The sequence below is a fragment of the Podarcis vaucheri genome, assembly GCF_965113315.1.
Source record: "Podarcis vaucheri genome assembly, chromosome: 7".
NCBI lineage: Eukaryota > Metazoa > Chordata > Lepidosauria > Squamata > Lacertidae > Podarcis > Podarcis vaucheri.
The window spans coordinates 55805107-55820822 of record NC_138765.1 but is presented as its reverse complement, the minus strand read 5'-3'; the positions used below and the strand labels follow the sequence as shown (position 1 = coordinate 55820822).

At 45.3% G+C, this 15716-nt stretch overlaps 1 protein-coding gene across 1 annotated transcript in view; it reads left to right on the top strand.

Moving 5' to 3' along the window:
- The window catches only part of CRISPLD2 (cysteine rich secretory protein LCCL domain containing 2), a 47347-nt gene that overhangs the window by 15780 nt on the left and 15851 nt on the right, over nt 1-15716 (top strand). Inside the window, exons 2-8 of the mRNA XM_082232949.1 lie at nt 1275-1596; nt 7676-7794; nt 10591-10723; nt 10868-10983; nt 12830-12930; nt 14041-14178; nt 14518-14578. Coding sequence (XP_082089075.1) covers nt 1348-1596; nt 7676-7794; nt 10591-10723; nt 10868-10983; nt 12830-12930; nt 14041-14178; nt 14518-14578 — 917 coding nt within the window. The 5' untranslated portion in view covers nt 1275-1347. The remainder of the gene's footprint in view (nt 1-1274; nt 1597-7675; nt 7795-10590; nt 10724-10867; nt 10984-12829; nt 12931-14040; nt 14179-14517; nt 14579-15716) is intronic.

Sequence of the window (15716 nt, the reverse complement as noted above, 5' to 3'; positions counted from 1 at the left end):
TGTGGGCCCCCAGATGTTGTTGAACTACAACTCCCATCAACCCTAGCCAGCAAGGCCAGAGCTCAGGGTTGATGGGAGTTGTAGTCCAACAACATCTGGGGGCCCACAGGTTGAGAACATCTGGTTGAGAACAGCTGGTTTAAGAGAATGCTGGCCCTACTGTTAGGCAGAGTGAAGCATCCACCTCTGGTAGCAGATGCTTGGTGCAAGGGGTAGTAAAATCTCAGAGGACAGAGTTTGTGCACCATGCAGCCTGCCTTTCACCTAAACTAGCTTGCTGCCCTCAGTTACAGTAAAGGATGCTGTCATCTGTCTGGAAGTTAGAGCCCGTTGCTAGCACAGTTGGCTCCTGAATATGTCATGGGAAGGTGCCATCTACTCTTTCACCTCAGACATCAAAATGTCTTGGGTCAGCCCTGTCTGAGAGGAGAGGCACTGATGTGGGAATGAACCAAGTAATGGATTCCTCTCATGTCGAATGGGAATTCTGCCATTACCCCCCAAAACATGAATGACCTGCTCTGTTGAGGCCCCCATTCCATGCAGCTAATGTCACAATGGGCAGCTAAATCTTATTGCAACAACAACAACAACAACAACAACAGAAAAATGTAAGCTTTCTGTTTCATTTAATGGAGAAAAACATGACAGCGTGAAGGACCCCATTTTATAAGTTGGGGTAGAGGAACTTTCTTTTCTTTTTTCCAATTATTTTGTATTGAGTTTCAAAGATGTTAACAATTTAACTTCTAATTTAATACAAATTTAAAATAATTGTTATAACTTGATTTCCCACCCTTCCTCCTTGCTCTTTCCACCCCCACCCTTTCCTGCTGCATTATATAACATACTTTTATCTGTTACATTTTTCCTTCATTACGACTAATTATTCATTAGGGTAAGGAAACTATTTCAAACCACATTCCCTTCTGAGGTAGACATGCCAATGGTGGGTGGGCAGGGTCAGAGCCAAAAGTGGATAGAGCAGTGGATGTGAATTTTACCTTTTCTCCAGGACAGTAGTCTTAATTTCTTCACACTCTCACAACCTCCATCCAAGTGAGCAAGAAACATTGGAGTTCAAGGGCATGTTTCAGCTAGCCAGAAACATAAAAGGGTGTGTGAAATAGGGATGGTGAGGGGTGTGGCTAGGAAGAGGGTGTGGCTTGGGTAGTGACATGAAGGCCAGACAGAGAAGCCTAGAAGCCCAAGAGCTTGCCCAGTGTCAGGCTGAGAATAACTAAACTTTCTTCACTTCCCTCTTTACTTTCTAGATCTGTTGCACAGACCAGAAGACATCCCTTTGAGGAGTGTTTCTTCTCTCATCCCAAATCCACAGAGCAGAACATGGCCAGAAGTCCCACTCTGACTTGGACTGCTGTACCATTTGGGCTACTCTTCCTAGTCCATGGAATCCATTGCTTTTTCTTGCCCAATGCTACAGAGTTGGAAAGCATCCTCAGTAAATACCAGGAGGAGCAGCCCCACTCAAGGACCAAGAGAGCCATTTCTCGATCGGACAGAGAAGAGATTCTAATGCTTCACAATAAACTGAGAGGTCAAGTCTACCCTTCAGCATCCAACATGGAATACATGGTGAGTTCAAAACGATAAGTGAGGCTTAGCTCTGCCTCAGAATTTCCCTTCCACTCCTGCTCCTTTGTGTGCCATTTGTGCTTACTTTCCCAAGTTCTGGACATGAATTTTTAGGAAATATGCACCACAAACAGAAGCCTTCTTCTTGTACAGCTTCTAAGTAAAGACCATGTATTTTCCTTAGCTGCAGCTTTGGTGATACACAGACTTCAAGATCCCAGTCGTTACATTAGGATGACCAAAGATACGGTAATACTCAATTACATGGAAGCAGGGCACAGGAAGGTTTTATTACACATTACAAGGGAGACTTAATGTAGGCTTGCCTGCTTGGGTGACAGCCACCAAAACTGGTAAGCCTGCATCGATATTCCCTTTGTAATGTGTAGTAAAAGCTTCCTGCTGTCATGTTGAGGTGTATTTTCCCATCTTTGCTCTACATCACTGGCTGCCACTACTGAGGGTGAATAAACACACCATGGTTGATTCCTATAACTTCGCTCTTTAGCACTGCTAAGGAATTGCTTTTCCACAAGCAGCTGGAGGTGAAATAAAAATGATGCCTCCATGTATAATTTAATATAGTGCTATATTATCTAGTGTTGCCCTTTTCTGTGGCCAATTTTCTTTTATAATGCTGAGACTCACAGGTAAGTACTGTTCAGAGTATTCAGCCGCCCAGTGTTATTCAGCAAAAGGGCTTTCAGATGTTAAATGAAACTTGTATTGCTTCTTGTTGAGTGTGGCTGAGGGATTAACAATCATTCTTATTTTGCTATATAAAAGAGTGGGGAATGAAAGGTCACCAGTAATTTAACTGAACAAGGAAATTCACCCATGAGGGGGCTTTAATCACTTATCTCCCAAGCCACACTCAACAGGAAGAAATGAACTATGTGGAGCATGGCATGTGAAACCTTTTCCTTTTCCTTTTCCTAGATCTAGTTATACGACTTTCTGGTACCCAAAGTGTTTCCATAATTAGAAACAATCAATAGCTGGTTGTTGGCAGAATGTTAACAAGAAAGGCAGATGTTAAAACCAGACCCAGAAAAAACATTTCCAATATGTAACATAGGGTTAGGGAGGAATTCGTTTGGACCACCTTTTGCAGGGGACAGGTGCAGCTGAAATATGCCCTTCACCAGATTTTGCAAAGCTGGTGTGATGCACAAAAACTACAACCCCCCCCCCAAATATGTATTTTACATATGTCAGAGGTGATGCATTGGAATGCACTGAAAAGTGGGTATTTGGGGCAAGAAAGTGCATACAAAATTCGTATATATTAAATGAAGACTTCCTGTGTTCTTAGAAAAGAAAGGAAAAAGCATGGAAGATAAGAGAGTGATGTGTGAATGTGGAGAAACTGGCCCACTGAAGAGAAGTAACATTTTTATGTGTTGCTCTGTCCACTTTTGTCTCTGGTCCTGGCCATCTATAGCATGTGGTTGCCAGAAGGTTGCTCAGAAGGGAGTGTGGCCCTCAAGCTGTGGCCCAGCTTCATAACGGACACCTTGAAAGTATGGGAGGGAAGCATCACATTTTGGGTGCCATCTCTGTATTGACTGTATCTCCATTCTTCAGCCTGGCCTTGGAGACTAACCTATTTTTGGTCTCATTTAGGCCATATGCCTGTTAACAAATTCCAGTAACAAGGAGTTTCTCCTTCAAGTGGTTTCCTGAAGCAAATTCAGCTCAGATTGCAGCTTCTTGAGTCATTGCATCTGGAAAGGAACTGTTAGTAGGTCAGGTCAACCCAGGGCTACCCTCTGCATAGTTTGGTTATTCGCTCAACCTCTGTTGCTAGAAAAAAAGAAGGCTCTTTTGCCAGGGCTCTGTCATGGCCTCGCCTGGCCAAGCTGTGAAACTCAGGGTGGAGCTATGCTGATGAGGAGGGTGGGTCTACGCTTGGTATGATGCCTCCCAATGAATTCTGGAGGAGAAAGTAAAGCTAGATGGGCTGTGAATATGGACCTGTTGAGCCCAATCCCCTCCCCAGAGGGTCCCTGAATAACACAGAGGGCCAGTGTGCAGGGTGCAGAGTGCTGGACTTCAGATAAGGAGGCCTCTGTTCAAATTCCTGCTCAACCAGGGCCCATCAAGATGGGTGTCCCTGATTCAGAAATGACATATTCTGGAAGAATGGAATGTATCTCAGCCGGCTTGTTTGAATGTCCGTTATTGAAAGTGATGATGCATAGAACATAGAAAGCTGCTTTATAGGGGCCAGACCATTGGCCCATCAAGTTCAGTATCATCTGTACTGACTGGCAGACGCTGTCTAGAGTTTCATGCTGGAGTCTTTCCCAGCCCTGCCTGGAGATGCTGGGGATTGAACCGGGGACCTTCCACATGCAAAGCAGGTGCTCTACCACTGAGCCATAGCCCTTTGATACACATCTAAGGCTATATACACCCAAGGTGCATTGCTCCTCACTCACCCTCCTCTCCATCCCAGAGGCTATTTAGGTGGCACGGTCACCATTTCCCATGTTTCCTCCATAAGAGCCTGAGGTGAGTTTCTCACCTTCCGGGGAGAAAAGAAAGCACTGTTATTTTCTTCAAAAATAGCACCTTAAAAATTAGATGTGGCGAAAACAGGAAAACAAATATTTTTAGCCCAGCAGCTTTCCAAGTCTTTTACTATTTGTCATCCAGGTTTTGTCAGTGAAAGAGGAATGTATAAATCCTTTCCAAGAAATTCTATTACACACAGACAGACAGACACACACCCCTTAACACATTTATGTGGAAATCCTAAGGCTTTGGAATGCATTTGACATAGGTCCAGTTTTCCACAGACTAATGAGTCAGAATGTGAATAAGTGTCCATGTGCCCTACTTTATAGAGAGCAGTTCTCTCTTTGAAGGTGTCCTCTGTTGGCAGGAGGAGACTCCTCTGTTTGATTGTCCTGTCTGCTCCATGCCTGGTTTAAGGTATATATTTTAAGATTTTATATATGGATGTTTTATGATGGCCTATATTTGTAATGCCTAATAAAGGTTTGGCAAAGTACGGAGGTTTAAGGTAAACAACACTTAAGAGGGGAGAGCAGGTGGGTCTTGATGTTGCCCACCGATAATTTGCAGCACCTTGCCAAGAGCCGACAAGAGCAGGCACACTGGCCGCAGTCTTCCTTGCTATGTTGCAAAGTTTCCTGTATGTATTTAAATAACTAATTCATTTAATTTATTTTAAAGCACTTATAAGCCACTTAATCTTTTTTTAATAAGTGGCATACAATGTGAAACAAAGAAACAATATCATTAAAACAAAAGTACAACCTAAAACCAGCAAAACAGCAACATAAAAGCATATAAAAATGAAAAATAAAATAGGAATTCAGGGATTTATTTCGTTTGCATCTAAATGTATAAATTAGTGTATGCCAATATTATGTATTTGGCACCTTCTTCATTTTTTTTAAAGTAATGGGTTTTATCTTTTTGGGGGGTGGGGTTGATGTGTAAAGGACTACCCTAATTAGGAAGCCAAATTCTGTGATGCTACAACAAAAAGGCCGGTGTGCAGCAGTGGGAAAACTTTTTTTTGCTCCATGGCTCAGATCCTCCAAAAGATCTGCTTTGTGGGCTAAATTTGAGAGATGAGTGGGGTTGCCCACTTGTCAAAACTCCTTGTGCTTCAATCTGAAAAGGAGAGGGAGAGAAACTCTCATCTGTTCCCTTTTAAGCTCTAGATCTCTGCAGCCAAGCGCTTCAAGGCAGTCTCCACACTTCATCCATCTCTCCACTTAAAGCAAAGGGCTTTAACTTCTGAGATTAAATCCTGCCATCTGGGCTGCAGGATCCTGTTCCCTGCTGCAAGCAGGTGCTGTGGCTGATACAGGATTAATAAATACACTGTCTTCCCACACATCAAACAATGTCAGCTGATGGGCGAGTGGGCACGATTTATTGTGGCAAAAGCAATTCAAGTGTTTCATGGAACCTGATGGGCAACATGGTCCAAAAACATCTGGAGGACCACATGTTACCCATCCCTGGATTACCTTTCAGGCACTTGGCATGGCTCTGCTAGAGTCTTACACACACACACACACACACACACACACACACACACACACACTTATCATCTTTGCAATGAAAGCTAAGATCCTCAGGATGTTAAATTGGGTGTGATCTCTTGCTCTCCATAATTTGGTGGCCAGGTGCACGAAAGACATGGTGTCCCCGTCGTGTGCAGTCTCCAGCTGCAAATCTATTTAGAATCACAGCTTCAGTTACGGCTGGGCAGACAGCAGGCGGTTCCAATGCTTATGAGGGCAGAAATGGCCCTGATGCTTCTCTGAAAGTAAACACACAGCTGAGACGTATTTTCCTTGGCTTTTGGGTTCCTTGCAGCTCAGTGTTGCAGCAGCAGCAGCAGCAGCAGAAGACACTTCAGGCTAATGTCTATTTACTCATCCAGCATGGTTACAGCTTCATGGTTTGCTTTCGCTCAGTGTGCTTGTCTCATGTGTTCCCTGCCCCCCCTTTTTTCCTGGGGGCCATGAAGCCTATAAAAGAGTCTCACAGACCAAGCAGAAAGGCCAACTCTAAACGACTCTCCTGGGGCTGGCTCATAATCCGCCTTTCATCGAGTCATATTTACCTAATAGGACTTGGAAATCATCAGCGTTCACCTCTGGAATACAAACGGAGCTTTGAAGTCCTTTGTGTTTCAGTGCAAACAGCACACAAGCCAGTGAGTCCTTGGTGCTTTTTTTTCCAGTCCAGGAGCTGCTCCGGAGAGGGGATTAGCAATCGCAAATGATTTTATTTTCTGCACGCCCATAGCAAATGCTTCCAACTAGAGCTGGTGCTGATTTGAAGCGCGTTGCAACAACATGTGTTCTTGGCTTGAGTTTAACAAATCCCCCTCCCCAACTCCTCATCATGCTTTGGCTCAGAAAAGTCACACGATCTAAGCATGGGATGTACTTAAATGACCCAAACACAACGCAGGGTTGCCAGAAAGCCAGGTACTTTTACCTTGTCTTGGCATGGGCTTGGTTTACATTTATGTTGAACCAATGATTCGATGCTGCACTGCCAATTTTATATGCCTGTGAAACACCTCTTTTCTTTTAAAGAAGAAAACAGTCCCAGTAAAGCCGAACTCAGTGCTATGTCCCAATTAGCACTCTAGCACAAGCGTGATGATGATGATGATGATGATGATGATGATGATGATGCTTATAGCACAGGATTGGGGAGCCTGTGATGCTCTGGTTGTTGTAGGACTCCCAGCCAGCATGGCCAGCAGTCAGGGATGATGGGAGCTTTAGCAGTGTGCTGGTTTCCTCATCATCCCCGTGTTATCATAAAAGTCAGTTCCCCTGGGGGGGGGGAGGCACCAACCTTCCCATAATTTCCATTGTAGTCACCACATGATGCCCATAGCTATTTCATCATTTCTCCGCAATTACAATTTATTTCCATTAAAAAAGAAAAAGAAATTCTGGGATGCATTTATTTATTTTGGGCCAGCAATTCCTCCTTAATGCAATGCATTTCTGTAAGTCACCTTCACAAAGAGCCAATGATGGGCAGGATCAGAGCCAGTGACTGGCAGAGCCAACTGATTCCAGTTTTGTCCCACCCTCTTTCCTGCTGAGTTCTACAAGGAGCAGTGCTGAGACGGAGGAGGGGGAAGCTAACAGGCAGTCCCACCTCTGGACTGGTTGTTAAGTAAGACGGCTGGGCAGGTGGGTGCAAACTGAGGGTGGACTGAGGCTGGTGGGTCAGTGCCCCATTCACCCCAAAGGACCAGCCTTCACTGGTTCCAGTTCTTTCCCAATCTTTCTGGTGTTCAGGCTGCAAGTGCTAGTCTTCCTGCATGACCTCTAAACAGTTAAAGCAACCTTTCCCCACAAACTGGACAGGATGCCCAATATGGAAATAACATCACGGTATAAGCACTTCTTTTCCTGGAATGCAAGGATGCTCTGCAACATTCCTTATTGAGACACACTCAATGTCTTGCTTCTTTGGGTTTAATTCTGAGGCTTGGTTGGAAAATGCCGCCATCTTCATTTTGCCTCCTCTAATGCCTTTCTGTCTTTCTTCCACATAGAGATGGGACGATGAGCTGGAGAGATCGGCCGAGTCCTGGGCCCATGAATGCATTTGGGATCATGGGCCTGCCACCCTCCTTAGGTCTATTGGTCAAAATCTGGCTGTTCACTGGGGCAGGTAAGATGTGTTAATTGTCTTATGGTGTCTGTGCTTGCTGCCCTGAGCTCCTTTGGGAGAAAGGGTGGGATAAGAATTTAACTATGAACACAGATAATGAATGAATCTAAGATGGCTACCAAGCCAAGCGAGGCACAGTTCTACACATATCTACTCATGAGCAAGCCCCATTGAATTCAATGTGATTTACTGGTACGTAGTTAAGTGGTTGTAGTATAGAAGCCTTTAGACCACACCCATATGGCAAATTTACAAGTGTGTAGGCAGTTCGAAAGCACGTCAAAGTGCAAGTAGATAAATAGGTACCCCTCCAGCAGGAAGGTAAACAGCGTTTCTGTGTGCCGCTCTGGTTCGCCAGAAGCAGCTTGGTCATGCTGGCCACATGACCCAGAAGCTGTACGCCGGCTCCCTCGGCCAATAAAGTGAAATGAGCGCTGCAACCCCAGATTCGGCCACGACTGGACCTAATGGTCAGGGGTCCCTTTACCTTTACCTTTACCTTTAGGCAGGGGGAAATGCCATAGGAAGGTTTATTCTAAATACAGGTCTTCTCTCCACACACTCTTCCTATCAATAGAGCCTCTGCATGTGTTGAGCTTCACTCATCAATGGAAACTTGTTTAGTTTCCCACTGCCAATGTGCAGCTTTTAGATGCCCCCCTCCTGGTCTGTGGCAGTGGCTCAACCATGCAACAGGGAGCAGCATTTAAATGTCTCTGATATGTATCCTGGTTTAAATGCCTGGACCATTCATACTCCAGGATTGCAGAGCTATTGTTGGCACACACATTTCCTATATGTTTGGGTTTTTGTTTTTTTAAAATTACTCTGTGCTACATGAATTTTCTCCATTAGGAAGAGTGTTGGTGATATGATGCAGGCAGGGAAATGGTCCAAGAAGAAGCAGAAAGTCAGTAGCAAGACAGAAGCCAGGGCAGAATCTTCTGTAACCTACAGAAATCCATATTTGGTGACAGAACACGATGTCCAAATGGCTAAGCTCCTTAATCCTTAGTGTCAACCCATGTCCTGCTAGGCTCTGTAGCCTGCTAGGCACTTTGGGTTCATTCCCTGATTGTGAGCACATAACGTGGACTAAGAGGGAGTGTACTTTCCATAATCCCAGTTGAAGGCTTCATCCTAACACTGTGCTGGGCAGGGTAAGAAATCATGCTTGTTGATGCAGCCGAATGTTTTTGCCAGCTCCTAATTTGAAGAACTGGCTGCCAACTGGAGAGTGGGCTGAGCTCCACTCCCTACTTTCAATTCAGGGTTTATATCTTCCACTTCCCACACAGCCTAATGGTGAAGTTGTTATTTATTTTGCTACACCTGCAGCCTGGTGAAAAGAGAGTCCCTGAGTTTCTGAAGAGATTTTGCTTTCTCTTCATTAATGTCCCCAGAGAATGAGAGGGCTTCTAAAAAGAAACAGCGTGGGAGATTTCATGCTCAGAACTTTATAATGCAACTCACTTTGAATCCCATTTTTAAGGGGGAAAATTCCATTCTGCTCCGTTGCTAAAAGTCACCAGTCCCAACCTGCCCACACTTATACCATTCTGGAGTCAGTCCAGGGCTCATCTCCACTTCTTTTCCCAGCAAAGAGGCATATAAAAAAACCTTGTGGAGAAATTCCTGGTGCATCTCTTGCAAGATGGGAAACAGGAGGCTAGGCTAGACTGGCCCTGGTCGGATCCAGCTGGGCTTTTCTTCTGTTGTGGATTCTTGGCTGTGTGAGAAAGGTACTCTGCCATATACTCAAGAGAGGCAATGGCATTCTCTGCCCAATTAAGAACACAAGAAGAGCCTGTAGGACCAGGCCAATGGCCCATCTTGTCTAGCATCCTATTCTAACGGTTGCCACCCAGATGCCTGTGGGAAACCAGCAAGCAGGACCTGAGCACAAGAGCACTCATGCAACATGCAGCATCTAGTATTCAGAAGCATGAGTGCCTCAGACTGTGGAGGCAGAGAAGAAGAAGAAGAGTTTGGATTTGATATCCCACTTTATCACTACCCGAAGGAGTCTCAAAGCAGCTAACATTCTCCTTTCCCTTCCTCCCCCACAACAAACACTCTGTGAGATGAGTGGGGCTGAGAGACTTCAGAGAAGTGTGACTGGACCAAGGTCACCCAGCAGCTGCATGTGGAGGAGCGGGGACGCGAACCCGGTTCCCCAGATTATGAGTCTACCGCTCTTAACCACTACGCCACACTGGTAACCATTGATTGCCTTCTCCACAAATTTGTCATCTCCTATTTGAAAGCCTTCCAAGTTGGAGGCCACCACTGCTTCCTGTGGGAGTGAGTGCCACAGTTTAACTAGGTGCTGCAGGAATAAAAAGTAAAGGACCCCTGACAGTAAAGTCCAGTTGCGGATGACTTTGGGGTTGCGGCGCTCATCTCGCTTTACAGGCTGAGGGAGCCGGCATTTGCCCGCGGACAGTTTTTCCGGGTCATGTGGCCAGCATGACTAAGCCGTTTCTGGCACAACAGAACACCGAAACCAGAGCAGTGCACGGAAATGCCATTTACCTTCCCACCAGAGCGGTACCTATTTATCTACTTGCACTTTGACATGCTTTCGAACTGCTAGGTTGGCAGGAGCAGGAACCGAGCAACAGGAGCTCACCCCGTCGCGGGGATTCAAACCACCGACCTTTTGATCGGCAAGCCCAAGAGGCTTAGTGGTTTAGACCACAGCACCACCCGCATCCCTTGCTGCAGGAATAGGCACTGCCTTTTATCTGCTCCGATTCTTCCACCACACCTGGAACATATCTTTGTTTTCCTTAGGTATCGCTCTCCAGCTTTCCATGTCCAGTCTTGGTACGATGAAGTGAAAGATTATACCTATCCCTATCCCCACGAATGTAATCCCTGGTGTCCAGAGAGATGTTCAGGACCGATGTGCACCCACTACACACAGGTAAGGAAAACAGGGTGGGGCTTCTGTTGGAACTTGCTGCTTCTTGTTACAAGTCTGCCAGAAGTGGGCAGATGTGAAAATGCTAGGGGACTGATCTTGTGTGGCAAGTGTTGACATCATTTGTGCCCTTGTGCCCATTTGCAGGTGGTCTGGGCAACGACAAATAAGGTTGGCTGTGCTGTGAACGTCTGCAAAAGGATGGACGTATGGGGCCAAATCTGGGAGAATGCTGTCTACCTGGTCTGCAACTACTCTCCTAAGTAAGGAATTGGGAACGGGGTTACATTCATTTCTCTTCCCCTTTAAAGGGGAATCTAACAAATTTGGGTTTTCTGAAACAACATATGAACTGAAGCACAGAGATCCTTTGAAATTTGCACTTTTCTGAATGTTGCAATGCAATTCTCCAGCCAAGTAATATGCAGAAAAGGAGGGTAAAGACTGCATATATTAGTGAAAATAATATGTAAAAATGCAATTGATTAGGTGCCAAAATGTGTACATTATGAGGGGGTGATGAATTTTCATGAGGACTTTTGTTTTCAAAAAACCCACAAACAGATGTGGATATGTGGAGAGCTGAACTTAGGGCTGGAAAGATGAGAACTTGATAGGCACTGATTCACCTGTCTCTATAAGGGATGCAGGTTGAAGTAATTGCAGTTTTGTGCATATTTTATCTCAGTTGGCAGCAACTGGGCAGGCTATTTCCAACTGTCTTTCTGGTTATGAGTAATGCCAAAGCCCAATGGGTCAGTTAGGGACAGTGGCGCTGCTGGTGACATAAAAGACAGGGGATTGTATCCAATGTAATGCTAAGTTAAAGTCACTTAGTGGTATACTTATCTGCTAGCCAAATGTGTTGCACCAGCAGAACATTGTTGTGCAAGCAGATAATCAGTTTGCTGGTAACTTTGTTGCACAACAGATTGCACAATCCATTGCTAGAGCAACTGTTACATTCAATTTCTCTGTTGCACAATATTTAAAGTCACCTGTCTGCTGGAGCAAGAGCCCGCCCTCATGCTTGCAAACACGGGAGAACACTGGAGACAGCCCCATAGTGTAAAGACCAAGGTTGAACACCAGGCTGGGTTGAGGAAATGTAATCAGTTTGGACCCCACCAGTGCTTCCATCACTTAAGAATATAAGAGGAGTCTGCTGGATTAGACCAATAGCCCATCTAGTCCAGCATCACAGTGGCTGGTCAAATGCCTATGGGAAGCCTGCAAGCCAAACATGAGCACAACAGCACTCTGCTCACCTGTGATTCCCACCAACTGGCGCCCAGAAGCACAATACCCCCTGACAGTGGAGGTAGAACAGAGGCATCCTTAATCCGAACCTTGAATCTTGTGGGCTTGTTTGTATCAAAATGGCAGCTCCTGCTCCTTTGAATGTTTTGAGAAGTGTGTTTCTGGACAGGCGTGGCTCAAACGTAGGCCTCTCGCCTCTCCTGAAGACAAATTTGGTGCTGAGTGATTTCTGCCCAGTAAGGATGAGTGGGTTAGCATGAAGGAAACATTGTGTGAGTCTGATGTTCCCAGACACTGGCAATTTGTCTGGCTCACACATCATAGCTAGTATTTTGGATCTCTTGGAAGACTCTTCGGAAGCTCTCCAGGACGGGGAATGGAACATGTTCCTGAGTGGGGAAGACCTGAACATCCGTGCTAAGTTCCTCCAGCCACCTGAATGTCCTGTGAGGAAAGAAATGGAGGCAGCCTTGACTAACGGCTTTGTGGAACTAGCGAGGGGGAGCCAGTGGCAAAAGCCCGTCAGTGACTGGCTGGTTGTGAGGTATATAAAAAGGCAGCTTCACTTCTGAACTCTGCCAAGTTATCGCTAGAGTGCTGCTGAACTATACATTTGTGGAAGGGAGTAATCTTTTCCCATATTTACAGTAATCTATCAATGTGTAAGTACAGTAAGGACATTCAGTTCTTCCGTAGCTCCACGGTGCTTAGAGGTCTCAGGAGGGTAAAGATCCAGGCAACTGGCCTGGCACAGTCCAGTGAAACAACTGCATATGTTAAAGTGTGGAACAGAGGATGCTTGAGAGAGGAGGAATTAAGGAACTTTCAAAATGTGTGCTCACTTTTCAGAGGCAACTGGATCGGAGAAGCCCCTTATAAAAACGGCAGGCCGTGTTCTGAATGCCCGCCTAGCTATGGAGGAAGGTGCCAGAATAATCTCTGTTACAAAGGTACGTGGTTAAGTGGTTTGCAAGATGTCAATAGAATTGGCGTATGCTAATGCATATGCATAGATACAAATGTAGAACTGTATTTCCCCCTTAAGGGTGTGACCAAAGGGAGGGGGATCTGTGTGCTTGCTCAGTTTGCTGGCCAGCTGCTTGCTGTTGATGGGTTAGCTTCAAGGTCCACCCGCTCTCCCTTTGTATGGTTCCGACCCACAGTCAGAGGCAGTAATGTTTCTGAATGCTTCACTGAGAGCCATGGATGAAGAGGCGCAGAGCTCTGTGCTTGCATTCAGGTTTCTCACAGGCATCTGGTGAGCCACTGTGAGAAGAGGATGCTGGACTAGATGGGCTGTATCAATGATAGTCCTACACAGAGCAGACCCACTGAAATGATTGGACACAACTAACTGAGGCTCATCAATTTCAGTGGGTCTACTTTGAGTAGAACTTTGCCAGTGGCAACACAATGAACGCCAGGGTTCCTGATGTGCTGTGGCTGGCTTCTACACCCAACTTGCATACCTTTCTCTAGTCCCCATCTAGGAAAGCATGAGTCACAATCAGAGATCCAGGGCACATTGCTGGCCAGGCAAAAATACTCCCAGAGGGTGCAAAGCGGGGCCAGTAGAGATTGTGGCCTTGGAAGATAAATGGGTGTGCCTTGGGGATATCTCATGGACTGGACAGAGAGGCATAGAGGTCTCCATTTGACGCCTGCCCCCAGGTGTGAGGTTCCATATGCCTGGGCTAATCAGATAGTAATTTTTATATTTGTACAGGTCTTGTTTGTTACTTCATACTCCAGTCAAAGCCACACCGTAAATATAAAACACATGGCTTTCCCCAAAGAATCTTGGGATCTGTAGTGTACTCTCCACAGAGGTGCTGTGGTGATGTGGATATGACCTTTAGAGGAGAACGACCCACTTTCCCCTTCTGTTTGCTTTGCATTTTAAACTTTCAAGCAGGAGCGAACTTCTAGGCAATGCAGCCAACCCCCCTAAGTAAATTAAAGGGAGCAGTCGCTCCATCCCCTGCGCCTCCACCACCTGCCCCACTGACCTTAAATATTAACAAGATGCTTTTTCTTTCAACCTGCTGGGGTGAAAAAAGATGACGGTTACGTCCAAAAACCCGAGACCGAAGAGACCAACGAAGTGGAGACGCCCCAGGTGTCGGACAGCAAACCTGTGTGGAAGCCCAAAGCCACAAAACCTGTGAAAGAAAAGCCAACCGCTGTGTCTTACATGAGTAAGAGAACATTACTGTCTCCGTCTCCTAAGTTTCAAGATGCTTTTGTTTATATATATATATATAAAACAAACAAACCTGCAAGGGAATTTTTGGTCACCTGTAGCTTTTTAAAGAGAGAACCCCCTTAAAGCTTCTAGACTGAGGCTGGGGAAGTTGTGGCCCTGCAGATCTTGTTGGACTCCAACACCCATCACCAGCATAGCCAATGGTCATGGATGATGGGAGTTGTAGTCTAGCAACGGCTTGAAGGCTTCATCTACACAAGTGTGACCATGTGGATATGTGTTACAGTACTTGCCCTGCTGATGGTTCTATATTTCCTCTTCCCCCTTCCAGCACAAGTGATCAAGTGTGACACCAAAATGAGGGATAAATGCAAAGGATCGACATGCAACAGGTAATCACCCCCTCCCTCTCTTTCCTTTCCCCACCTTGCTGGGAAAGCAGAGGCCTCACCCTTGGCAAAGTCACACTATATTTTCAAAGCAAAAGATGGGCTGTGCTCTGTTTGTTGTGACACGGATCCAGTGGCTGTGTAGAAGCCCCTTGTCTATGAAGCCAGCCTTTCAGGGCCCGTTCATGCAAATGACGCAGCCAAATTCAGCCAAGATTAAGGGGCCTCAGTTGATTTCGTGTAAGTGCCTGCAATGTGTAACCCGCAGTTCCCAAAGTGGCCGACACTGTTTGGCTAATGTTGGCACTGACCTTTCAGCACCCTCGCTCCAGCAATGTTTACTTATCTCAGCTGGACCATCAATTGCCTCCACCCACCAAGCCTGCGTGTGATGGTTTTAGTTAAAGTACAGTACAGTTTATCACTTTGGGGTTTTTTTGTGTGTTGGGGGGGAGACTGGGGAGGGAAGCATGCCAAATCCAAACCAAACATTGGTATTAAAGAGAGGGTTGTTTGAAAATGTAGAGTGGGGATGGTGTTCCGTTTTTATGCATTGCTTTTTTTTGTTATTGTTTCTCCTTAAAAACGTGGGTAGTTCAAATGAGGTTAGTAAGGCTGCACAACATTTAATTTGCAAATCAGTGGAGTCTGAGTACTTGCTTTTGCAACATAGCCCACACTCAGCCTAGATCTATTGGATTTTTTAATTTTGTTTTGCCATTGAAAAGTGCTTCTTGAAATGCCATGTGTCCATTTAAGTCACTAGTCAGTAAGACTTGATTTAAATCATATTTTTTTTACAGAAAGACCTATTCTTGCTGGTGTAATCTTAATATTTGCAACCAAATGAAGGTTTCATTTTTGGAATAATTTATTTTCAAAGTAGTTTTTACAGTTATATAAAAAAATCACTGATTTGGTTATACTATTAGAAATACAAAGACAGGTGATTATGAAATTATTACTGTATTTTTCGCTCTATAACACACACCCGACCATAACACGCATGTAGTTTTTAGAGGAGGAAAATCCGTAGGCATGCCACCCGTAGGCATTTCCTCCATAACACGCACAGACATTTCCCCTTACTTTTTAGGAGGAAACAAGTGAGTGTTATGGTGCAAAAAAATACGGTATTTAT